This window comes from Maylandia zebra, linkage group LG8, assembly GCF_041146795.1.
Source record: "Maylandia zebra isolate NMK-2024a linkage group LG8, Mzebra_GT3a, whole genome shotgun sequence".
Classification (NCBI taxonomy): Eukaryota; Metazoa; Chordata; class Actinopteri; order Cichliformes; family Cichlidae; genus Maylandia; species Maylandia zebra.
Window position 1 is genome coordinate 22,574,184 of NC_135174.1, and position 26,513 is coordinate 22,600,696.

The following is a 26,513-nucleotide window of genomic DNA, read 5'->3' on the forward strand; positions in this document are numbered from 1 at the left end:
TAGTGTAGGTTTTATCCTTATGGGTGGACTCAGTGTTACTTTGGCTTTTCAGTCCCTGATTCTGGCTCCGTTCTTTGATACAGCTTTATTACTTTTCTGTTGTGAAGATCTTTCCATGTATTCTTCTCCAAAATGTAGTCATGGTTGGCATAGAAATGTACTTTTGTTTTAATGTACTTCTGAGCATAGTAGTTGGAGTATTTCATGTAGTCATCAGTCATGAATCCATATGCATCCACCTGAGGATACAGAAAGAGAGAGAGAAAAAATCCTTACTTTTCAAGACATAGTTTGCAGAATACCTTAATACAGTTCCCATCAGGAAAAACAACAGCAACAACAACAATAATAATAGGTCATAATAATAATAATTAATTAAATATTCCATTCGCTTATCCTTTTCAGGGTCGCGGGAGCCTATCCCAGCTGTCATAGGGTGAGAGGCGGGGTACACCCTGGACAGGTCGCCAGTCTGTCGCAGGGCTAACACACAAGGACAGACAACCATTCACACTCACATTCACATTCACACCTAGTGGCAATTTGGATTATCCAATTAACCTATCCCTACGATGTGACAATAAAAGTGATTTGATTTGATTTGAAGCTGCATGTCTTTGGACAGTGGGAGGAAGCCGGAGTACCCGGAGGGAACACACACAAACACGGGGAGAACATGCAAACTCCACACAGAAAGACCCCAGCCTGATGGTGGAATTGAACGCAGGACCTTCTTGCTGTGCGGCAACAGTGCTAACCACCGTGCCACCGTGCTAATTAAATAATTAATGAAATAATAATTAATGAAAGTGCCTGACAGCACAATTCCAGAAGATTGATGGTTGCTTCTTCTCTATAAAAAGAACATAGCAGCACATTTTAATTTACAAATTGCATGTGAATGACCCAGAAAGACTTCAGAAACTCTGTTCAATTTGGGCAGACAAGACAGAGTGGAGATTTTTGTCCATAATGTACAATGGCACATTTAGGAAAACAAACAAACACAGCACATTATTTTTCATATTATAAACACCTCATACCAACAAGCAGGACATCAGCTTTTAGGACAGATGAGTTAAGCTGTATCTTTCAGCCACAGTGCCTGGGCACAATCATTTAGTTGAGTACAAAAAAATAATATAAAAAAAAAACTCCTGCACGTTTTTAGTTTATAACCGATATTCTCAGTGCAACGAATGTATAGGAGAATGACTGAAAAATCAAACTTTAATGAACTGAAGCAACATTGCAAAGATGAGTGGGAAAAAAATTCCTGAACAACAATGTGAGAAACTTTGGTTATTGCTGGTAAAGACGATTCTAAAAGGTACCGAATCATGTTGAATAAATGATTACTTGGTCTGATATGTCATGTGGTGGCATTGTTCATCTGGGTTTATGTTTACGTAATTTCAAGATTGCTTTTTTTTCAAGATTCGTTCGTTTTGTGGTTTGACTGTGACATATAGATGTCATCTACTTTGCAGAAAACATGTGTGAAATAGCTTATTTTCATTAAAGAGCTGCTTTGAGGCTTTTAGTCTGTGTATTGTGTATATAGGTGTGGAAACCAATACCTCTTACACAGAAATGTAAAGGTAATATTAACTCACTGTGTCACAAATATGCAAAGCCAGGAAGAGAGTGAATGCTCCATTGGTTGGTCTGACTATTGCCCAGAATCTTTTATTCAGATTAGGTGACTTTAGGAACCTGTGATTAAAAAACAAACAAACAAACAAACAAAAAATATAAAAATACTGGAAGGGTTAAGAGATGATCTGAAAATGAAAGAAGGAAAACTTGCACAATAAATACACATGATGGTGACGAGGGAAGTGGAAATACACGGGGAACACAGTTGGGAGGAGTTAATCGAGACAGGAGGAAGCAAAACAAAACACACTAAACACAAGACGCAGGCAAGAACACACGGCCTGACATGAGGCCGGGAGGAAGGAACCCAAAGGGGAACAAGAAAGACTGGGGAGACAAACAGAGGAGACACAAAGAGGGTAATACAGAATAATTAAGAAAGATGAGACATGGAGGGGGAGAGAGAGGCGAGATGGGCTGGGGAAAATGTATAGGAAAGCACATGACAGAGAGGGAAGAGATGGAATAAAAAACAAGGAGGGAAACATGTAAACAGAAAAAGGAGACGAGGCACATCGACAAGAAAACATGGAATCAGAAATAAAACTAAACATGGAAGCAAAACCGGGACTAAACTCAATACTAAATAATAGAAACCTACAAAATTAGCACAAAGAAGCCCCATTAACTCAAAATGCTCGGTCAAAAGACCCAGAACAATAAAAACACACATAAAAAAGAATTATGCCTAGTTAATTTCCTGCTATTAAAGTTGATATCACTGAAAATAGGTACATATGAAAACCAAATAAGATTTTGAAATCCACAATGTATTTCAATTGATTGACTGGAAGTCCCAACCATCACTTTAATGATTCTCAACAGAGTTGAGCAGAAGCTCAGAAGAGTCACTCTCCCAGAATGGAGTTAACTTTAAGAGCAAACTTGTTCAGGAAAGAAAAACAATTATTAGATGATGAAACAATGTGAACTGTTGCCTGTTTCTATGTTAGCCCTGGGATGCACCAGTAATTTGTCCAGGTATGGAACCAGCTTTTCTGCAACCTTATTATATTATATTATATTATATTATATTATATTATATTATATTATATTATATTATATTATATTATATTATATTATTACCAACATCTGCTCATATGTAATCACAGTATGCTCATAGGAGTCTGACCTGTTCTTCACGTATCGGAGGAAGTCCTGGTGTAGAACGTAGAATCGGCTCTCATTGTACTGCCCTGAATAGTAGGTCCCTGGCCTGGTGAGGTGAAAACACAAGGGAGAGGAGGGATAATTTATATTATTAATTTTAGTTGTTTTTTTTAAATAAAAGGCATTACAATTGTCCATTAAAACCTAAAAGAAAAAGTAGATATCAACTCAAGTTGCTTTAGCATTTTCCAGAGTGCATTTGTAGAGTACATCTGCTAATAATGAGGCACCTGTGAACACCTCACATGTGGGTGCACTCAGCAGTGACATGTAGGAGCCACGAGGAAGGCCATGGATTTTTACCAGTTAGACAAAATCCCAGCTGGTAAATTGTCTCTAGTTCTTCTCCACTCACACCTCTGAGCTGTGAGGCTGCTCTTAAAAGATTGTCTAATGACACTATAAACTAATTGGAAAAATTGAGATTTGTCAAAGCAGGAGAAAAAAAAATTACTACATAACTACTTAATTTGATAATCACCATTTCTTGTGGTGTGGGCCACTATAGCCCTCATGTCCTTTGAAAAGACCCTCAAGCCATCGGAAATCTCTCATTGCCTCAGGAATCAGCACATATTTTATTCCCTGCCAAGAGAAAAATTATGGAGCAAAATAATCTTTAGTCTGTGGAGAGTATAAACAATATCACACTGTTGTCTTGTAAGTTTTACTACCTCATCATGAGGGGCAGACTTGTATCCATACTTCCCAAAAAAATAAGGTGATGCGGCGATGGAGTGCTCTGTGTGAACGTACACTGATGTTCTATTTCCTACATCTTCCTCATAACCTTTGATAACGGCACCGTTCATCCTGCCAAACAGACACAATTCAGAAAGTTGATCTCTGGTTCAGTTTACGTTGATTTAATTGTAATGTTCAAAATCAGTCAGTAGTTCAAGCAACAGCATTCAAATTGAAGGTAGTGTGATATACCTTTCATCGTCCTGATCCCCAAGGACCCCAAGAAGGGACCGGTCCCCTCCAACTACCGACCAATAACCTGCCTCAGTACTACATGGAAGCTCCTATCAGGCATCATATCGGCTAAGATGAACAGGCACATGGGTCAATACATGAGCGGGACACAGAAAGGAATTGGCAAGAATACCAGAGGCGCAAAACACCAGCTACTGGTAGACAGAACAATCAGCCGAGACTGCAAGACCAGACTGACCAACCTGTGCACTGCCTGGATTGATTACAAGAAGGCCTATGACTCAATGCCCCACAGCTGGATACTGGAATGCCTAGAATTGTACAAGATCAATGGGACCCTAAGAGCCTTCATCAGGAACTCAATGGGGATGTGGCGTACAACACTAGAGGCCAACTCCAAGCCCATAGCACAAGTCACCATCAAGTGCGGGATCTACCAAGGAGATGCTCTGTCCCCACTGCTGTTCTGCATAGGCCTGAACCCCCTCAGTGAGATCATTAACAAGACTGGCTACGGATACCGACTACGGAACGGAGCAGTTGTCAGCCACCTCCTGTACATGGATGACATCAAGCTGTATGCCAAGAGTGAACGAGACATCGATTCACTGATCCAGGCTATACAGCAATGACATTGGAATGTCGTTCGGACTGGAGAAGTGTAGTCGGATGGTAACAAAGAGAGGGAAGGTAGTCAGAACTGAGGGGATTGAACTACCAGAAGGCAACATTGCAGACATAGAGGACAGTTACAAGTACTTGGGGATCCCACAGGCGAATGGGAACCATGAAGAGGCCGCTAGAAAGGCTGCAACCACCAAGTACCTGCAGAGGGTCAGGCAAGTCCTGAGGAGTCAGCTGAATGGTAAGAACAAGATCCGGGCCATCAACACGTACGCCCTGCCCGTGATCAGGTACCCTGCTGGGGTAATAGGCTGGCCAAAGGAGGAGATAGAAGCCACTGACATAAAGACAAGAAAGCTCCTTACCATGCATGGAGGGTTTCACCCCAAGTCCAGCACCCTGAGGCTGTACGCTAAGCGGAAGGAAGGGGGCCGGGGACTGGTGAGTGTCAGCACCACAGTCCAGGATGAGACAACGAACATCCAAGAATACATTGGGAAGATGGCCCCAACTGACCGAGTGCTCAGTGAATACCTCAGGCAGCAGAAACCCAAGAAAGAGGAGGGAGACGAGGAACCATCATGGAAGGACAGGCCCCTGCACGGTATGTATCACCGGCAGATAGAGGAGGTGGCTGATATCCAGAAATCCTACCAGTGGCTGGACAAAGCTGGACTGAAAGACAGCACAGAGGCACTAATCATGGCAGCACAAGAACAAGCTCTGAGCACAAGATCCATAGAGGCTGGGGTCTATCACACCAGGCAAGACCCCAGGTGCAGGCTGTGTAAAGATGCCCCAGAGACAATCCAGCACATAACAGCAGGGTGCAAGATGCTAGCAGGCAAGGCATACATGGAACGCCATAACCAAGTGGCCGGCATAGTGTACAGGAACATCTGTGCCGAGTATAACCTGGAAGTCCCGAGGTCAAAATGGGAGATGCCCCCAAGGGTGGTGGAGAATGACCGAGCTAAGATCCTGTGGGACTTCCAGATACAGACGGACAAAATGGTGGTGGCTAACCAACCGGACATAGTGGTGGTAGACAAACAGAAGAAGACGGCCGTAGTGATCGATGTAGCGGTTCCGAATGACAGCAATATCAGGAAGAAGGAACACGAGAAGCTGGAGAAATACCAAGGGCTCAGAGAAGAGCTCGAGAGGATGTGGAGGGTGAAGGTAACGGTGGTCCCCGTGGTAATCGGAGCACTAGGTGCGGTGACTCCCAAGCTAGGCGAGTGGCTCCAGCAGATCCCGGGAACAACATCGGAGATCTCTGTCCAGAAGAGCGCAGTCCTGGGAACAGCTAAGATACTGCGCAGGACCCTCAAGCTCCCAGGCCTCTGGTAGAGGACCCGAGCTTGAAGGATAAACCGCCCATAGGGGCGTGCTGGGTGTTTTTTTTTTTATATGTGTGTGTGTACAGTAAAAAAGTACAGTTTTTAAATTTAAAACTTGTGCGTGTTTTTTATTTTGACAGCGAATGCGCACCTGCGGACCACTTATGTGCACCCCTGGTTATTTAGCTCATCATATCGCAGCCACAGAAATTATTTTGTCCATGAAACCATAAAGCTGCACTTTCTTTTTGCCTTATAGTCTGATTTGTCATAACTTTTCCGTTTTGTGGTAAGCTTTTCTTTGGCTGTCACTTCTTCACCCTGACCTGTCTTATTTGGCTCAGCAGAACTAAAATATATATCCTGCTGCTTTTACACACGCACTCACATTCTCTGCGCGATCAACCTCTCACATGTTTAAGCTTGCTGCCGGAGATTTCACTTGTCATGTTTGCATAGTAAGCTAACGATTAATAAGACAATGTCAGAGGAATTGGTGCACAAATTATCATCACTCACCAATCAGTACTGTCGCTCTCTATACACAGTTCACACGATTGCAAAGTGAAAGCAAAAAAACAAGCGCAAATTCAAACGCGCTTTCAATATGTCACATATTGACAGTGGCTCACCGATGCCAATGACATAATTACCCAGCTACATTTCCGAAAGAATGCAAAAGCATTGACATATATTTTTCCTTCCTACAATAGCCGGTGTTCCAGATCTACTGGCGTTTAGATCAACTGGCGTTGGTCGAACAGATGTGTGGCATTCTTGCGTTTCAGGAGCTGCTACCGACAAACCAGCAAAAAAAACGCCAAATGTGTCACCTGTGACACTTGTGAGGTTGTCTCAAACACACTCCGTCAGTCTTGATGCTGTTGAACAACAAAATGTATAAAAATGTGGCGAGTTTACCTGGTGATATCCTCATGCGCAACGCGATCGCGAAAACAGCAAACAAGTAATACCACGCCGATGTTGTTCACAGGATAGCAAGAGTAAACGATCGGGAGACCCTAGTCGTCGTTATCGTTCCCCTTGCACGGTTTATTTCTCCAAATTCAGCGTTTTTGCTTCACAACTAAAGCGAGCAGTTTACTTTGTGTGCACTAACATGGACTCGAGTCAACCAGCGCCCCCCCTGGCCAAGTGCCACAGCCTACAGCCAGATCAACCTGTGACACACATCTGCACCACGTTTGAATTTGTTTCATGCACAACACATTTGTACCTTTCAATTGTGTCTGTTTGTGCGTCATGCAAATAAACCTTTGAAAAGAATGAAATGATATCATATATTCCTTATTGGCCTACATTTGTTCAAAATCCCAAATTATATACACAAAGTCATAGAAATCACCACTCCAATTGGTCATCATGATTTTGATATTCTCTTTTTCCATAACAATGAAATACGCCTTGGACAAATATGACACATCAATATTTCATTAGTGTTGTCACATCACATCCTGTAAGCATCGTTTGTCTGTGTCCTTTCTCTGGAAATGAATATTTCCAGCCAATATAGGCAATCCATCAACATGGCTGGAGAGTTGGTAGTTATATACAGTCTGTATAAGTGTGGTTAATCCAATGAAGATTTGTAAGGAGACGGCAGTTACTTTGAATTCACAGCAGTTACACAGTGATTAGTAATAAACAGAGCCAGTGAGAGTGAGTGGATTTAAGAAAGTCAGTGACTCAGGTGTGTCGCTTGGTTTGTCATCTGTTTGTGAGACTGGAGGAGACGTAGAAATCTTTTGTTTTAAATCTTAGTTAGGAAGGTTCCTGTTTGAAAACAAGCACATTTTGTGAGAAATGCAAGAAGTACATCTGCAGAAAGCACACAGTTACATTCTGTCCATCATGTGGACAAAATAGAAAATGTTGAGCATTGAAAAACTGAGAACGTTGGGCAATTTCAACAGAAATGTGTTTGTAAGAACGAAAAACCAAATTGTTTCTAAATTAGTTATGGAAAGTCTAACTGTTGTATGTCTGTGTTCTACATGTTTATCTAATGGAAAATAAAGTTGCTATTGTTTTATTGCAGTTTTTGAACAATTCTGAGTGGATTTACACAGTACGGGTCAAAATGACCCGCAACAAAATCAATGTCACTTTTTTGTTTTTCAAAATAATACAAGGGTTAATTTCCAAAACTTCCATATGATCTTCAATTTGTAGCAGATCCACTATCACACAGCAGCTGGAGCAGTTTCAAATGGAGGTCAGTCCACTACTACCATAGCCTACTACTAGATTAACTTGTGACACATCTACACCTGCTGCTACGATCACAGTGAGTAGAGGCTGAGTGGCTGCACTTACCCCTGGTACATCCAAATCTACCCACAAACATGTTGACAGATGCAATGCCAGCAATGTGGATTGTCAACACTGAAAACAATCAGTAAGCAAAGACAACAGGGATCATTTGTTTCTGTTTATTTAGCATGCACAACATTTGTAGTCGCCTTCTGCACAGGGGAAGTCCACACACACTGTGTGGTACCACTTTCCACAGAAGGTGCATTCAGTCTGCAAGACTGAATGAGATTGTCAGAGTCATTGTCTGACTGTTTATTACTAATCACTGTGTAAATGCTGTACATTCACAGTAACTGCCATCTCCTTACAAATGTTCATTAGATTAACCACACTTATACAGACTGTATATAACAACCAACTCTGAAATGTTCGTTTGCAGAGGGAAGACACAGACAGACTACGCTAACGACATGTGATGTTACAACAATAGTGAAATATTAGTGTCATTTCATTCATTTCAAAGGTTTATTTGCATGACGCACAAACAGACACAATTGAAAGGTACAAATGTGCATGACACGAATTCAAACGTGGTGCAGATGTGTGTCACAGGTTGATCTGGCTGTAGGCTGTGGCACTTGGCCAGAGGTGGCGCTGGTTGACTCGAGTCCATGTTAGTGCACACAAAGTAAACTGCTCGCTTTAGTTGTGAAGCAAAAACGCTGAATTCGGAGAAACAAACCGTGCAAGGGGAACGATGACGACGACAAGAGTCTCCCGATCGTTTACTCTTGCTGTCCTGTGAACAACATCGGCGTGGTATTACTTGTTTGCTGTTTTCGCGATCGCGTTGCGCATGAGGATATCACCAGGTAAACTCGCCACATTTTTAAACATTTTGTTGTTCAACAGCATCAAGACTGACGGAGTGTGTTTGAGACAACCTCACAAGTGTCACAGGTGACACATTTGGCGGTTTTTTTGCTGGTTTGTCGGTAGCAGCTCCTGAAACGCAAGAATGCCACACATCTGTTCGACCAACGCCAGTTGATCTAAACGTCAGTAGATCTGGAACACCGGACAGGCAGGGCAGAGATAGATTTTGGTAGCCCGACTGGAAATATCGCTAGCCCCAGGACGTCGGGCTAGCGATTTTGCGAGCCCTGTATCTGATTGAGGAATCACTCATCTTTGGAAAAGAGAGTTTATTACAGAGAAATGTCTCTTTCCAAAATAAAAGCTATACTATCCGCTTCTTCTGGGCTATATTCTCAGCAGCATATTAAACATATCAGGTCCCCATAAGGAGAATCATGTGCTAACGGCTGTCTAAATGAATTGGGTAAAGTTTGTAGCATGCATGCTTGTTGTTTTTGTCTTTGCACTAGGATGATGTCGGTGTAAATGTGCAGTCATATTCGTTGTGTTCCCACTAGTGCTTTTAGGTTAACCTTGTTAAAATGACCTTAACGCCACAACATGGCAAATCTCCGTTAACGAGCTACCCCTGATAGCCCCGTGCATGGGGCTAGATGGCCAACACGTTAACGAGCTAACTGCGCTAACACACTAGCTCCCACCCATGTAATTGAGCATTGTGTGGCACATCCAACATACTGTTTTACTTTAGTCCATGACGCGCTTACCTTCAGGGTCATACGTCACATGAAAACCAAAATAATTCCAAACGCCAGATCTGAATGAGGGTGGGGGAGGTTCAATTTTCCATGTTGCAAGGAGAGCTTAACTTCTGTCTGGCTAGCTCGCCCTGCGCTCTTCCTTCTGACGATGCTGTCTGTGTGGAGCGCTCAGTGGATCTGCGCTCGACAGTGCAGCCTAGGCGGAGTAGTCGAACGCAGATTCACTGAGCTCTCCACACAGACAGCATCGTCAGAAGGAAAGTTGATAAAATAAATTACAAATGTTGTATTGTTCGATACATATGCGTACCAAACCGAAAGCACTGTATCGAACGGTTCAATATCGATACGAATATCGTTGCACCCCTAATATATATGTATATATATATAATTGTATATATATTTTTCATTTTGAGTTATTACAATCAGAATGGACAGGACCGGGGGACAGGAAAGAGAAAGAAGAGAGTTAACAGAAGGTGAAGGGAAGAAAAATAGAGGAGAAGAGGGATAGAGAGAAAAGACACAGTAAAACTGCCTGATCATATTACAAAATAAATATATATTCTTAGTGCTTATTTTCTATTTATATTGTTTTATAGAGGCCAGAGTAGGAGAATGCCATTGTGACTAGAATCTGAGCCAAAAGTACTGACAGGAAACTGCACGCTTTGTGCAGAGAACAAGAAGCGTGCAGACAGAAAGTGAAACTAAGCAGAGTTGTTTTGATCGAAACTGTGTGTGACGTATAGCAGAACTATATATACGCCTTTGGCTTGCAATGCTTTTAGACCTGTGTGTGCGTCCTTGTGTCTACAGCTCTCCGTTTCCGGAAATGTACAATAAAGATTATTTTTTGAGCTTGATCACACTGAGTCCGGGGTCTTTCTCTGTCATTAAAAGAATTCTAAAGAACCGAATTCGATAATCTCCTGCTGATACAAAAAAAACAAGCAAAAAGAAGACAACACTGTAAGCAAACCACAATGACCAACATAAGCATCAGTAACAGTAAATAATACATTTTCAATGTTACTGAGCAGCATACAGTACTAATAATGCATATGTTTAGAAGCAGCAGTCAACCAAGATATACATGTACACCCAGGTGTAAATGGCAGCTGGATAGTGTAGTGGTAAGACTACACACCTTTGTGTAGTTTGATTCCCACCTGGTATCTTGCTGAAACCAAGCCCTGGAATGGCGCAGCTACATCAAAAAATTAAAAATTAATTCACCCCAATGGTGATTTTATTCAAGTTCTAACCCTTTTTATTGGTCTTCAACAGACTTCCATCTAAAGAAAGGAAACTTGTGACAGAAACTCATTTTTTGATGTGTCATTATAATATCATTAGTTAAAATCTCTTCTTCAATGCGTTTAGTCATTTTGAAATCAGTTCCTTAAATAAAATGAATATTTTGGAAGGGACCTACACATCAGCATGAATATGAGAGTAGAAGAAGTTGAAACAGTAAACAAAGAAAACTGTTGCAACATCTCTTTCTGAGATGAATCTGTGAACTCCTATACTAATAGTTCATTGAAATGATGGTAAAGACCAACACAGTCATACAATAGTGCCATGTTGAAAAAGATCAGTTGGTGGACAACAAGTGGAAGTAACACTGAAAGTAATACCACTGTTCATTAGAATGACAATGGTGAGCATAAAGTAGTGATTCCATTGTTAAGCTGGTTCAGGAACACCACACTGTGTCCAAGGGATGGACCATCAATCATCCTAAAGATATTTCCTCATTTGGTGTTTTCATTATGTGGTCTAAATCTCCATTAATTCTCTTCTTTTCTCTTGAGTACTGTTACAGGAAAAATGATTCTATGTTTCTTTACCTTCTTTTAAATGTACAAAGATGCCTTTTGTCTGCCCTCTGCCTATGGTTAGATTAGTTTAGAATTATCTTTTTAGACTTTCCCAGCAAACACATCTTGTTTCTGGGACATATTGTTTTAGATTGTTTTATCTTCCCTAGCTCTCTGCTGACGAGACTAGCACCATATATGGAGTTGTTTTATTTTATCTGTTTATTATTTGTTATCCTGTTCTCACTGTCTCTGTGCTCTGTGCCTATAAAAATTACCAAGCCACTGTGCATGGTGTGAGTTGTTCTTAGCAGCTCACCCGTGTACACGTTTGATAAAGAAAGTAACTTTGTCTCATTGTGTCTTTATTTCTCCTGGGTCTTTTACAGAGTTTTCCCCCAACATTTCTTGGTCCTTCGGAGCCGGAGCGCCTCCATCGTGTCCCATCTCCGTGACCAGTCCACGTTGTTCGTCTGTCGACAGCCCACACACACTAGGTGTGTGGTCAAAGACCAAGGGCGTTAAATTCGAGTCTTGGCCAACGTTCTAGAAAGCGACCCACGGTGGTGGGGCCCGATCGAGGTGGACCAGACCCGGCGACACCGACCAGGTAGATACAGACACACTGACACAATCTTGCGTAAAAGCGTATTTTAAATTCAGGGAATTTAAAATAGCGAGAGTAGCTCGTCGCGACTGGAAGCTCCCCACCTCTGTGGGTTTAAAGTAGCTCGTCGGCTGGTAGCTTGGAGCTCGTCGACTGGAAGCTCCCCACTTCTGTGGGTTAGGTTTGGAGCTCTGGGTAGCTCCCCCAGCTGGGTCTAGACAGGGTCTAGGGAATAAGTAGCTCGTCTACAGAAAGACTGGCAGCTCCCCTTATGATAAGGGTTCCGATCGCGCGAATAGGTGTGAATGTGAATGTGTGTGTGTGTATTGTTTTAATTAATGGAGCAAGCTGAATTTTCACGGTCCAATAAGAGACTGAGCTGCTCCTACTGTGTTTTTCTTTTACTGCTATTCACTGACGTGCTGGTGAGTTGAGAGAACGGTCGAGTTCCGTCTCGTAAAGTTCACACCGCTTTTGGAAATAGTCCGAAAGTAGAAGGGCGTGTGAGCAACCACTCTCGTCTCTAATACCAGCGAAGGTGATAGCAGCTGTATCGTGTATATATTACTTAATAAACAAAAATAAGTAAATACATAAATAAGATGGGTAATCAAGCAAGTGAAATTAAAACTCATTCCTGCTGACGAGCAGTGGTGAGAAAAGAAAAGTCCAGACGCCGGACAAAAACTGAGAGATTTAAGAAAACAAAATATAAACAGTCGGGAGAACAGAACTCAACTGCCAGTTTAGTAAAACCAGAAGACGAGACACTGTGCAGTTCCCACAATCCTTTTAGTAAACCATCACCCATTCCTGCAGCCGCATCTGCAGCAACACCCATATCAGGAAGAACATAATAATCCCTTATTAGGTGAAAACTAGAGATCAAAGTAGTTTGAAGTAGTTTAAAAGGGTTGAAAACAGACCCCACTGAGTAGATATAAATATAAAAAGTACGAAATAAAGATAAACAAAGGGAAAATTACAGTAGAAATGATCTTTAGAGTATTTGAAATTAATAATAGCAAGGATAACAACCTGTAAAGTGATATTAACAATGAAACACAGTTGGCATGATGACCATGCCCAGCATGTATAAAATGAATATAAAGCAAATAATTCACACGAAAATATTTTAATAAAATAAATAAGGTATATTAAGGCTGTGTCATTGTTCAGCCAAGGACAGTGTGTGAAAAGGTAACTGTCTCCACCCTGGGAAAAGGATGATTCTGCAGGTCATCTGAAGCCCTTGATGGATACAAAATAAAATATAAATACTATATTATAATAGAACTGCCTGGTCCGCCATGCAACAGAGAGAACAAATGTGACCGCAGATTGGATGAATTCAAAATTATCTGTTTGCTGAATAAGATGATCCTAACTATCAAATTGGCTCAGGAGTAGTATAGTGGTACACACTGATAAAATATTATAATATGCTATTGCTGTCATATAAGACAAAGAGGATAATATTAACAATGACATAATATTAATATGAAGAGGCACCTTAATCGGTTATGATGTAAGGTGGATAATTGTTAAGCAGTAGTCTGCATCAAGCTTAAGGTTTGCTGAAACTCAGTGTAATGACATGTGGGATGAAGACAATACAGAGTATAACTAAACTAATGAAGTGCATAGAGGCACTTGACCAGCTTGAAACCTATCATCCTAGAATGACACATTGCTGAGATATAGAGCACACCTATAATAACAACCAATAAGCAAAACCCTGTAGACAACAGCTAAAACTACAGGATTGAGAAGCTGAATTAAATATGTAGACACTGCTAAGCTGATGAGCATGTTCCACATTTTCTTTTCTTTTTCTTTTCTTTTAGAGCAGAAGCTGCTGTAACACACCCAAAGAAAGACTCTAGGTCTGACCAACCGTCTCAGTCGTGGGCAAAAAGATGACAGTCAATAAAATTCTAAAAGATAATTTATTGACGAAAAATATATCAAGAGATAAAAGATAAAACAGTCCAGTGTCCCACTTATGAATTGTATAAAAACACACAGTCCCAAGGCCAGAGCCAGCTATGCCACACGGCCAAGTTGCACTCCACATGTTGCCTTTAACAGGGTTAGAAGTTGTCCTTGGAGACCCACCACCCTGCAAGCATATAGTCAGTGGTCACTCAAGCCTCTGCAACCCTGCTGCCTTTAGGCTGTGGCATATAATAGGCCCTGGACTGCACAGAGAGACAAAACAACACAGCAGTGTTTGTAGTGTGGGCTATATGTAGACCAGTGTATCAGTGCAATCAAGTACACCTGCCTCTAATTAGTCCAACCCCATTCCAGCCATTGGCTCACCAAAAATGTGACACACACAAAACCACTCCCAACCCAGTGCAACTTCACACAATAATATGGAGCTGAATTAACACAGGCACATTAGTCTACCATGTTACAAGCTGCATGCTATTACAAGCCAACATATGCAGACTTCTGCCTTGTTCGGGTGGCAGCATTTTTCTTTTTTCTTTTGTGTCCTGACACGTTTATGTTTTTTGGTTTTGTTTGATTATTTTGTTGGTTTTGGAAATGAATTTAAACGAACTTGTGACCATACTTGAGAATCACAGTGACACATAGTGATTAGGCATATGATTGAAAAATGCCTAGGTTTAGAGCTGTGAGCTATGAGCTGTGAGCAATGCAAAGTTAAATATATATATGTATAAATGGGAAACAACCCTAACTTGAAAGTTTGAAATGTGTGAGATCCATGAATTGTTTGAAAAACTAGAAATTATTTAAAATTGCCTTAAGTGAAAATGTAGTGTTGCATCTATTCTCCCAAACCAAGAAAAAAAAGAAGAAGCATTCTGTAACTTAAAAATAAGGCTGACGTGTTGACAACAGACTAAAACACTAATCCGCAGGTGGCTATCAGGAACAGAGAGGCGAGCAAAGTCACAAACACCAAGGCTGCAGACAGCCATGCAGAAACAGCAGATAACATAGAGACAACGCCTGCTAGAACCGTGGAGAGGAAGGTCACTTCCCACGAGATTGTAGGAGTAGAGGACAAATTAGTTGTAAAGTCAGCTTCAGGCCACACAACTGTACAACAATTAACTGCCCTTTTAGAACTAGTACACACAGCAAGTGGCCGCAGGTGCTTTATTAAATGCATATATGACCCGTCGTGTCCAGTAAATTTGCTAGGTAGAGACGCTCTGACAAAACTTAAGATAGCAGTCATGCCATTCTTTTCTGGTATTACACCTGAGTGCCAGAAACCGACCGAGTATCACAACATTCTGAGATTTAAACAAACTCCAGGCCCAGATCCACCTTATGATCAGCAAGTGTGGAAGCTAGGAGAACAGCATTTGACCTTACAGCACAGGCCGAAATTGTGTAGGTTACGCAGTAACCACAGATAGTAAAATAATAGAAGCAAAACCACTTTCTTCTTCATGTCCTGCACAGAGCGCTGAGCTGATAGCTGTGATACGCGAAAGCTAAATACACAAAGACAAACTAATAAACATACATACAGACAGCCAGTATGTTTTCTCTGCTGTGCATCATTTTGCAAAAAATTTGGCATAACAGAGGAATGATTACACCAACTGGCAAACCAGCATGCCAACCTCTTACAACGCCTACTGACTCTTTCATTACTACAGGCAACAATTTTGCTGACAGAGCAGCAAAATAGGCGGCACAACAGGCAAACATCACATTGATGGCAGTAAACACACATCAGATTCCACTGGATGTGTTGAAAAATGAACAAAAAGCAGCAAGCACAGCAGAGCAGGCAAAATGGCTAAAACACGGTGCAGTTCTGACAAACGACTTAATGATGTGTTATGGCAAGCCAGTGTTGCCAAAAAATTCCTCCACAAAATGGCGGCATTAGTGACTCATGGCTGTACGCATTTGTCAACGGGGGGACTGACCAGTATTGTCAACTCTCATTTCTACACTGTAAATTCTACACAATACTCTCATTTCTACACTGTAAATTCTACACTGTAAATTTTGAAACCTCAGCAAAACAATTTGTCAGAACATGCATGACGTGTCAAAAATGTAATGCTCAGGGAAACCTGAGACCACACAATCCATATGGACTTTATTGAGCTAAATGAATGCCAAGGGTAAAAATACACCCTAGTGGTTATAGATGTATTCTCAAAGTGGCCAGAAATCTACCCAGTGAAAAAGGCAGATACAATTTCAGTAGCAAAATGTATGTCTAAGTTGTAGGAAAATAAAGAGATGATTGTAAATGACGAAGAATGTAATGATGTCTATCAAGTGTCTTGCAGATCACAGCCCGGTGACTGGGTTCTGATCAAAGTGCTCCAAAGGAAAAACTGGAGCTTGCAAAATAGCGGAACGACCATCTTGCATCCATCAGAGCCAGTAAGTGAAGCCATCTAAACACAGCTGACGGCAGGCTTGCCCACTTGTTGTGATCTCGCCCGGTGGAGGGGTCAGCTTTCCTGGCCGGGGGGTCTACTCGCGACAGGAGGGTGTGTCCCGTCGTCATGAGGTGGTGGCTCTTAACAACTGCAGCGGCCCTGACCATGGCCGGGCTCCTCACCTTTGCTTCCGTGAGGGACAACAAGTCACGTTATATGGAGAAAAGGCAGACACTGTATGACAAAGGAAAGTACACCAAGTTTCCCCATGGCTATGCCACTAATTTCTGGTGGCAGTTTATGAACACTACAGCTTACTTGAATAATAAAACTGACTGCTATGCAAATACATATACACTTTCTGCCCACCAAGGAACGAGAGGAAGTGTATGGACTGTTCACTCAACGAAACCTGTGCCAGTAACGCGACACTGATGAGCCTCAACTGTCGCTCCAACTACAGCTACCGAATGATACTACAAACAAAGACTCATTACCAGACAGGATGTGCACGGACGGCACCAAGCAGTAAAGGAACCAGAGTTTCGCATCTGAGGAGGAGTGAAATTCTTACAGAGCTTGATCCCCGGCATTGGAGTTGCCGAGGTGCGGGATCATGTGGAAATCAACCGATATGCTCTGCTACGACACATCAACTTGACTAAGACCCTGGAACCGCCTTAGCAGGAGAACAGCAGGCCATCAGAACGATGGTGCTGCAGAACAGACTGACACTAGACCTGCTAACAGCATCACAAGGAGGAGTTTGCAAGCTGATCGGGGAAACATGTTGCACTTTTATCCCTGATGGATACGAAACTGGAGGAGACATTTATGAAACTTTGCAGAATTTGTCCATTCTGCAAAAATATGTCACTGACCACACATCTGGAGCAGCTACACCGCCATGTCTAAGAGTAATGATTTCAAAGATGATAACAACTACAATGACTGCTTATGTTGCCGTGCCTAAAGAAGAACAGCATCCCGTTGCAATTCTGTTAGAGGAGAACTTGTAATAACTGCTAATGAATGACGTGGTGATTAAAAATGACTTCTGCCTTTTTCAAGTGATCATGCACTGATTAACACATTAGTAGTTTATGCAGGTACAATATAAGGTTTTCACCCTTTTATTTTTTGAAGTTCTCATCCTTTATTTTTTGAAGTTTTCATTATTTTACATATAAAGTTTTCAATTTAAGGTTTGCATCATTTTAAGTATAAGGTTTTCATCCTTGTATTTTTTTTGAAGTTTTCATTTTACATATGAAGTTTTCATCATTTTTAAATACAAAGTTTTCATTTTAGTTTTCATCCTTTTATTTTTTGTAGTTTTCGTTTTAAAATATAAGGTTTTTATCTTTTATTTTTTGTAGTTTTAGTTTTATTATTTTTTCTTGTTTATTCCACTTGTTATTTCAATTACTATGATTTTCATTTACTATGTTTTTCTTTTTATTATTTTCTTTTGTTTTATTCTTTAGACCAGATGACTTCCATTTCTGCTATGCTGACATTTTGAAAATTAAAAAATTGTTTAAGATACTTAATAAATAACCTTCACAGACAATTGTTGTATACATTTAAAATAAGTTAAAACAGGAGGGAATGTTACAGGAAAAATGATTCTATGTTTCTTTACCTTCTTTTAAATGTACAAAGATGCCTTTTGTCTGCCCTCTGCCTATGGTTAGATTAGTTTAGAATTATCTTTTTAGACTTTCCCAGCAAACACATCTTGTTTCTGGGACATATTGTTTTAGATTGTTTTATCTTCCCTAGCTCTCTGCTGACGAGACTAGCACCATATATGGAGTTGTTTTATTTTATCTGTTTATTATTTGTTATCCTGTTCTCACTGTCTCTGTGCTCTGTGCCTATAAAAATTACCAAGCCACTGTGCATGGTGTGAGTTGTTCTTAGCAGCTCACCCGTGTACACGTTTGATAAAGAAAGTAACTTTGTCTCATTGTGTCTTTATTTCTCCTGGGTCTTTTACAGAGTTTTCCCCCAACAAGTACGAAGTTAAATTTATATTTTTAATACATGATATTTAAATTTGCAAGTCAGAGCAACCAGGATGTTGCCTAAATATCATTTAGGCAACATCCTGGTTGATTCTGGTGTTGAGGACTATGTTATTATTTGCAAATGTTAAGTGTGAACCTCTTCCTTGTACGAATCATCTTTGTCTGTCACGCATCCAATGAACTGTATGATCTGCAAACTTAACAGTGGTGCTCATGTTATAAAAAAATTGATGGTTGTGTGTACAGAGCATATAGAAGAGGATGTTGACTCTACGCTGGAGCTCTTTGTTTGCCCAGCCTGACGGCTTGAGAGCGGTCAGTGAGTAACATATGTCAGTCAGTGCATGAAGTTTGTCCACCACTTTATTTGAAATGGTGTTACATGGAACTGAAGTTCAAATAGAACATCCGGACCTGTTGTGTTTGTCTAGGGGAGTAAGGGCTTCATCGAGAATCACAAAGGTAATGTATCTGCCATCAGACAAATGTGTATATATATATATATATATATATATATATATATATATATATATATATATATATATATATATATATGTGTGTGTGTGTGTATATATATGTGTGTGTGTGTGTGTATATATATGTGTGTGTGTGTGTGTGTGTGTATATATATATATATATATATATATATATATATATATATATATATATCAGGGGTGCAACGATACACAAAATTCACGGTTCGGTTCGGTTCGATACTTTGGTGTAACGGTTCGATATTTTTTCGATACAAAATAAAATGTTCATGCCTTTTTAATTGGTCATTTATTAAAATTATAAATATAGATTTTAACTTAAAAGTACAGTTTTTAAATTTAACCCTAACCCTTGTGCGTGTTTTTTATTTTGACAGCGAATGCGCACCTGCGGACCACTTATGTGCAGCCCTGGTTATTTAGCTCATCATATCGCAGCCACAGAAATTATTTTGTCCATGAAACCATAAAGCTGCACTTTCTTTTTGCCTTATAGTCTGATTTGTCATAACTTTTCCGTTTTGCGGTAAGCTTTTCTTTGGCTGTCACTTCTTCACCCTGATCTGTCTTATTTGGCTCAGCAGAACTGAAATATATATCCTGCTGCTTTTACACGCGCACTCACATAAGCTCAGCGATTCTCTGCGCGATCAACCTCTCACATGTTTAAGCTTGCTGCGGGAGATTTCACTTGTCATGTTTGCATAGTAAGCTAACGATTGATAAGACGATGTCAGAGGAATTGGTGCACAAATTATCATCACTCACCAATCAGTACTGTCGCTCTCTATACACAGTTCACGCGATTGCAAAGTGAAAGCAAAAAGACAAGCGCAAATTCAAATGCGATTTCAATATGTCACATATTGACAGTGGCTCACCGATGCCAATGACATAATTACCCAGCTACATTTCCGAAAGAAGGCAAAAGCATTGACATATATTTTTCCTTCCTACAATAGTCGGACGGGCAGGGCAGAGATAGATTTTTGTAGCCCGACTGGAAAAATCGCTAGCCCCAGGACGTCGGGCTAGCGATTTTGCGAGCCCTGTATCTGATTGAGGAATCACTCATCTTTGGAAAAGAGAGTTTATTACAGAGAAATGGCTCTTTCCAAAATAAAAGCTATACTATCCGCTTCTTCTGGGCTATATTCTCAGCAGCATATTAAACATATCAGGTCCCCATAAGGAGAATCATGTGCTAACGGCTGTCTAAATGACTCGGGTAAAGTTTGTAGCATGCATGCTTGTTGTTTTTGTCTTTGCACTAGGATGATGTCGGCGTAAATGTGCAGTCATATTCGTTGTGTTCCCACTAGTGCTTTCAGGTTAACCTTATTAAAATGACCTTAACGCCACAACATGGCAAATCTCCGTTAACGAGCTACCCCTGATAGCCCCGTGCATGGGGCTAGACGGCCAACACGTTAACGAGCTAACTGCGCTAACACACTAGCTCCCACCCATGTAATTGAGCATTGTGTGGCACATCCAACATACTGTTTTACTTTAGTCCATGACGCGCTTACCTTCAGGGTCATACGTCACATGAAAACCAAAATAATTCCAAACGCCAGATCTGAATGAGGGTGGGGGAGGTTCAATTTGCCATGTTGCAAGGAGAGCTAGCTTGCCCTGCGCTCTTCCTTCTGACTATGCTGTCTGTGTGGAGCGCTCAGTGGATCTGCGCTCGACAGTGCAGCCTAGGCGGAGTAGTCGAACGCAGATTCACTGAGCGCTCCACACAGACAGCATCGTCAGAAGGAAAGTTGATAAAATAAATTACAAATGTTGTATTGTTCGATACATATGCGTACCGAACCGAAAGCACTGTATCGAACGGTTCAATATCGATACGAATATCGTTGCACCCCTAATATATATATATATATACGTATACACACATATATATACGTATACATTGGACACATGAACAATAACCATATGACTGTACCCGCCACTAACACATGACCCTACGCTGTGTCACTGCATCATTCCATGTTTGGCACTGATCACCACCTGCACTCATGTATATATCTTTCAACGTAGCACTCTTAATTCTTATTCTCATGTATATATCTCATGTATATCTCATGCACATATCTTTCCACGTAGCACTTTTAATTCTTATCCCTACTTTTATTTTTTTTCCATGTCTATTTAAGTGCTATTTATGACACTATGTTTGCACTGAAGCACCGCAGCAATTTCCTAATGTTGTAAACCTGCTCAACATTTGGCAATAAACCCCATTCTGATTCTGATACATATATATATATATATATATATATATATATATATATATATATATATATATATATATATATATGTGTGTGTCTTGATTTTGACCCAGGTGTCGTCCACATATCTGTACCAGTGGCTGGGTACTCTTCCTTTGAAAGAGCCAAGAGCCTTCCTTTCCACTTCCTCCATGTAAAGGTTGGCTACAATAGGTGACACGGGGGAGCCCATGGCACAGCCATGTTTTTGTCTGTAGAAGCCTTCGTTGTACTTGAAATATGTAGTGGTGAGGCAGAGGTCTAACAGTGTGCAGATCTGATCGGGTGTGAAGTTGGTCCTGTCCTCCAAGGAGCTGTCTTCTTGTAGTCGTTTTCTGACAGTCTCCACGGCCTCAGTGGTGGGTATGCAAGTGAAAAGAGAGACTACATCAAAGGACACCATGGTTTCATCTGGATCCAGGGTAAGTTTCTGGACCTTGTCGGTGAAGTCGGTGGAGTTCTTGATGTGGTGTGGGGTGTTCCCCACGAGAGGCGCAAGGATGGTAGCAAGGTGTTTAGCAATGTTGTAAGTGGCTGAGTTTATGCTACTGACTATGGGTCTGAGTGGAACAGCTTCCTTGTGGATCTTAGGAAGTCCATAGATGCAGGGTATGGCATCCCCTGGGTAAAGGCAGTGATATGTAAGGCGGTCAATAATTTTGTCCTTTTCAAAGTCTTGAAGGCAAGCTATAACTTTCTTTTTGTAGCTGCTTGTGGGGTCTCGCTTCAGGGCTTCGTAGGTATTGTTGTCACTGAGGAGAGTAGTGTACAACATGGATGCTCTGAGCCTCCCTTTCCGTTAGTGTGTGTACCTGCTTCCTGTGCTCAAAGATCACTACTGTCCTCACCTCACCTAAGATCCACAAGGAAGCTGTTCCACTCAGACCCATAGTCAGTAGCATAAACTCAGCCACTTACAACATTGCTAAACACCTTGCTACCATCCTTGCGCCTCTCGTGGGGAACACCCCACACCACATCAAGAACTCCACCGACTTCACCGACAAGGTCCAGAAACTTACCCTGGATCCAGATGAAACCATGGTGTCCTTTGATGTAGTCTCTCTTTTCACTTGCATACCCACCACTGAGGCCGTGGAGACTGTCAGAAAACGACTACAAGAAGACAGCTCCTTGGAAGACAGGACCAACTTCACACCCGATCAGATCTGCACACTGTTAGACCTCTGCCTCACCACTACATATTTCAAGTACAACGAAGGCTTCTACAGACAAAAACATGGCTGTGCCATGGGCTCCCCCGTGTCACCTATTGTAGCCAACCTTTACATGGAGGAAGTGGAAAGGAAGGCTCTTGGCTCTTTCAAAGGAAGAGTACCCAGCCACTGGTACAGATATGTGGACGACACCTGGGTCAAAATCAAGACACAAGAAGTGGAATCCTTCACTGCGCACATTAACGCTGTGGATAAAAACATCAAGTTCACCAGGGAAGACACAAAGGACCACTGTTTGCCGTTCCTGGACTGCGCCGTGCACATTGAAGAGAACGGCAAACTCAACATCGAAGTTTACCGGAAGCCCACACACACGGACCAGTACCTCCTCTTTGACTCCCATCACCCTTTGGAACACAAACTTGGAGTAATTAGGACCCTACACCACCGGGCAGAACATGTTCCCTCTAAGCCTGAAGGAAAAAAGAAGGAACACACACATGTAAAGGAAGCACTCAAAACGTGCGGCTATCCTAAATGGGCGTTCTTAAAGTCAGCAAAGAGGCACAGAAAAGAAGACCAGACACCAGCGAGGGAGGATAAGAAGGACAGACGCAACAACATTGTCATCCCCCATGTAGCCGGTGTATCAGAGAAACTCAGGAGAGTTTTCTCCAAGCATGACATCCCGGTGCATTTCAGACCCAGCAACACACTCAGACAAAAACTGGTTCACCCGAAAGACAAAACGCCAAGACACAAACTTAACAATGTGGTGTATGCTGTACAGTGCAGCGAGGAATGCTCAGACCTCTACATTGGAGAGACCAAACAGCCACTTCACAAGCGCATGGCACAACACAGAAGAGCCACCTCCACAGGACAAGACTCAGCAGTCCATCTGCATCTTAAGGATAAAGGACACTCTTTCGAGGATGCCAATGTTCACATTTTGGACAGAGAGGACAGATGGTTTGAAAGAGGAGTGAAAGAAGCCATCTATGTCCACTGTGAGCGACCATCTTTGAACAGAGGCGGGGGTTTACGACACCAACTCTCTGCCATCTATAATCCAGTTTTGAGATCCCTTCCCAGACGCCTTAACGCCCACTCACATCCTGGGCCATCTGACCTCAGGAATTCGCATGATAAGGTGGGGCCAGGTTTCACAATGAACTCACCCGAAACTCTGGCTGATTGGGACCCACGCCCAGTTTCACACCTTGGCTCAGGCGATTAGAGGATCATCAGGGGGTCCTTTTGTCCCTCTGTGGGGGGTTACTCCCACTAGGTTTATATCTGGGACTCTCCACCATTTGACCTTAGAACTGAAGAAGCTTCTCGGATGAGAGGTGAAACGTCTTCAAGCAACTTAAAGAAGTCCAGACGCTTTTCTTTGCAAGCTCCTTTGACAACACATATTATAGAAATACACACTTGATATATACTAGGTATATATTTCTGGATTTTTGAATGTTGTGTGTCCCTAGAGATTACATCAAATCTAAGTGATTGCTGTGCGCTGCACCAGCTGCAATGTGATTTTGAGACATTTGACCCTTATAATTCCCTTCAGTTTAAAGAACATTAACAACAGGTTTGTTTTGTACCTCTTACGTACCGAAAAACGTAATCATGTGCATCGATCTCTGCACCCACTTTTGAGCCGTTCAAAATTCCTGCAGTACCCACCACAGCACAGTGAATACAGCCATCGGCACCTGGTTTTGGGAGGAGCAGTGGCTCTTTTGGCTTTGGAATCAGCTTCACTGAAGCCATCACTTCTGCAAACGAAAAGAAAGACATGAGTACAGACATACATTTAACATCATGCATAATTCATAGCACTCTCTTCTGTAATAAGTATAATGGTTTTATATTATTCGCATATGTATTCCCCCATTCTTCGACACAATAACTCAGGGTAAAAATAATGAAAAATCTAATATTTGCATTGCCTTGTAATCTAATATATATATCGCATTACCCAGTATATATATACTTTTGGCCATCTTTTTTTAAACATGTTCAATATGAGATTTTCATGTTAACTTGTCATCCACTATTACACCCAGAAAATGGAATTCTGTAACTCTTTCGATCAATACTCCATCTATAGATGATACTACCTCTTCCTCCTTTACATGATTTCCAAACATCATAAACTTTGTCTTTGCCAAATTCAATGATAACTTATTTACATCAAACCATTTTTTTAGTTTTTACTTTTCAATAACCATAATTTTAGCCAATTCTTTCAACTTTTCTCTAGAACAATAAAAAATTGTGTCATCTGCAAATGTCGTTTATATATAAAAAAGTTTTGTTCCCAAAACAGAACCTTGAAGGACCCCACATTCTATTTTCATTCTTTCAGATGAGTTACCTAAATACTGCACAAATTGAAAAGTATTATCTAAGGAACTTAACCAGTTCAATATAATTCCTCTCACAGCATAAGTACTTAACCTGGAAATCAAGATGGAGTGTTGCAGAAAATAGGTTTAAATGTTAAACAAATTTCTTCCAGTCAGAGAATGTTGCATATAATTAAATTTTTGCTTGATGCATAAAGTTAAAAGATTAAAACTAATAAAACAAGTTTTAAAAAGAGACTTTTCCATTTGATTACATTTTATATGATGGATTATGCAGAAAAAGTAGAATCGGGCTGAAAGATCTATCGCTTTATCACCTATTCAGGTTGTAAATCGTGCTTTTAAAAAGTAACTAAGTAACTAATTACTTTTGAAAATAAGTAATCAGTAAAGTAATGGGATTACTTTTTGGGGGAGTGTAATCTGTAATTAGTTACTGATTACTTTTTTCAAGTAACTTGACCAACACTGGCTTGGAGTGTATCTTAATTTAGTGTTGTATGAATAATTTCATGTGTCTTAATACAAGTTCAAACTTCACTTTCTTTAACTCATCATTTAATTAATCCTTGGTGAGCTTTGACCTGATTCACCAGGAACTTTTTACTACAGAAAACTGTAGATGACACAAAAAACACTGCTTAAAGGTGCCATAATATATATTTTTTAACACCAACAGTGTCTGTCTTTATTATAATATCAGGAGTCAGAAACTGGAAGGAGAAATTAAATAACAAAAAATCTATTACTTAGTTGCTGATCAAGCTCACATATATACTGATATTTAATCTGGCATCAGTTTCACAAACACCTACCATCATATTTGCACTGCATAAACCCAAAAGGATTGTTAAAATGTGAAAGGCGATTCCACTCGCTCATGTTAATGTTGTCCTTGTGCAGAAACAAACGTATGTTGGGAAGAAAAGCCTTCTTGAAGTTCTCATCCTTAGAGTTTCGCAGTGATTGGGCACATGTCTGATAATAACAGAAATATTAAATCATGAAATTAGTTAAAATGATTTTGTGAAAGCTTTATACCCCGAGGAAACAACAAACACAACAGTTACAGAAATTTGATGAATAATTAAGAATTATGTATTTTAATTAAAGGAGTGAAACCATTAAGTGAAAGCAGACTGACTGCATGGCTGAGCACAAGCGTTGCCTGCCCACAGCCATCAAATTAATTACTACATTTGTCCTGTTTCTGTCATATTGTGTCTTAGCATGCTTACTGTTGGTCTAGGTGGGGCATCCTGGTTATAGACATCATCAAAATCCCACTGAGGAGCCTTTGTGAAATTTCCTCTGTAGAGGAGAGGCATTGGAGTCTCAGCCACAGCTGTTTTTTCTTTCTGTCCCCAGAGGTTAATATTAAACGAAAAGTTTTCCCATCCGAGTTCATGTTTTCCTGAGAAAATTGTCCAACTGCAACAACAGCAACAGGACAAAAGGGAGCAAAAAAGTTCAGAATTAGCAAATTAATACATAGATATACATAGATAGATATGAAAAAAAAATTACCTTTTTGATAAAGATTCCTGGGATAGAATGAAAACCACAAAACTAACTGTCATTACAAGGAGCAATAAAAATATCCTGGAGATTTGGGATGCCATCGCTGTCAAGTGAAGGCTTTCTGTTCAATTAAACACACATGTATGCA

General features: G+C 40.8%; 1 protein-coding gene across 1 annotated transcript; it reads right to left on the reverse strand.

Moving 5' to 3' along the window:
* LOC101475163 (alpha-N-acetylgalactosaminide alpha-2,6-sialyltransferase 1-like) lies at positions 1 to 26,480 on the reverse strand. Its single transcript, XM_024803481.2, has 9 exons — positions 26,372 to 26,480; positions 26,083 to 26,275; positions 25,660 to 25,822; positions 24,088 to 24,250; positions 3,504 to 3,642; positions 3,311 to 3,414; positions 2,792 to 2,875; positions 1,617 to 1,716; positions 1 to 239 (listed from the first exon to the last, which is right to left on the reverse strand). The coding sequence occupies exons 1-9, from the start codon at positions 26,464 to 26,466 to the stop codon at positions 36 to 38; spliced, it is 1,245 nt and encodes a 414-aa protein (XP_024659249.2). The 5' UTR covers positions 26,467 to 26,480; the 3' UTR covers positions 1 to 35.
* Positions 26,481 to 26,513: the final 33 nt, after the last annotated feature.

Coding starts and splice junctions, on each gene's coding strand:
- LOC101475163 (XM_024803481.2), bottom strand. CDS start 26,466: ATGGCATCCCAAATCTCCAGGATATTTTTATTGCTCCTTGTAATGACA. Junction 26,276..26,371: donor CAGGAATCTTTATCAAAAAG/GTAATTTTTTTT, acceptor CTGTTGTTGCAG/TTGGACAATTTTCTCAGGAA. Junction 24,251..25,659: donor TATGCAGTGCAAATATGATG/GTAGGTGTTTGT, acceptor TTTCGTTTGCAG/AAGTGATGGCTTCAGTGAAG.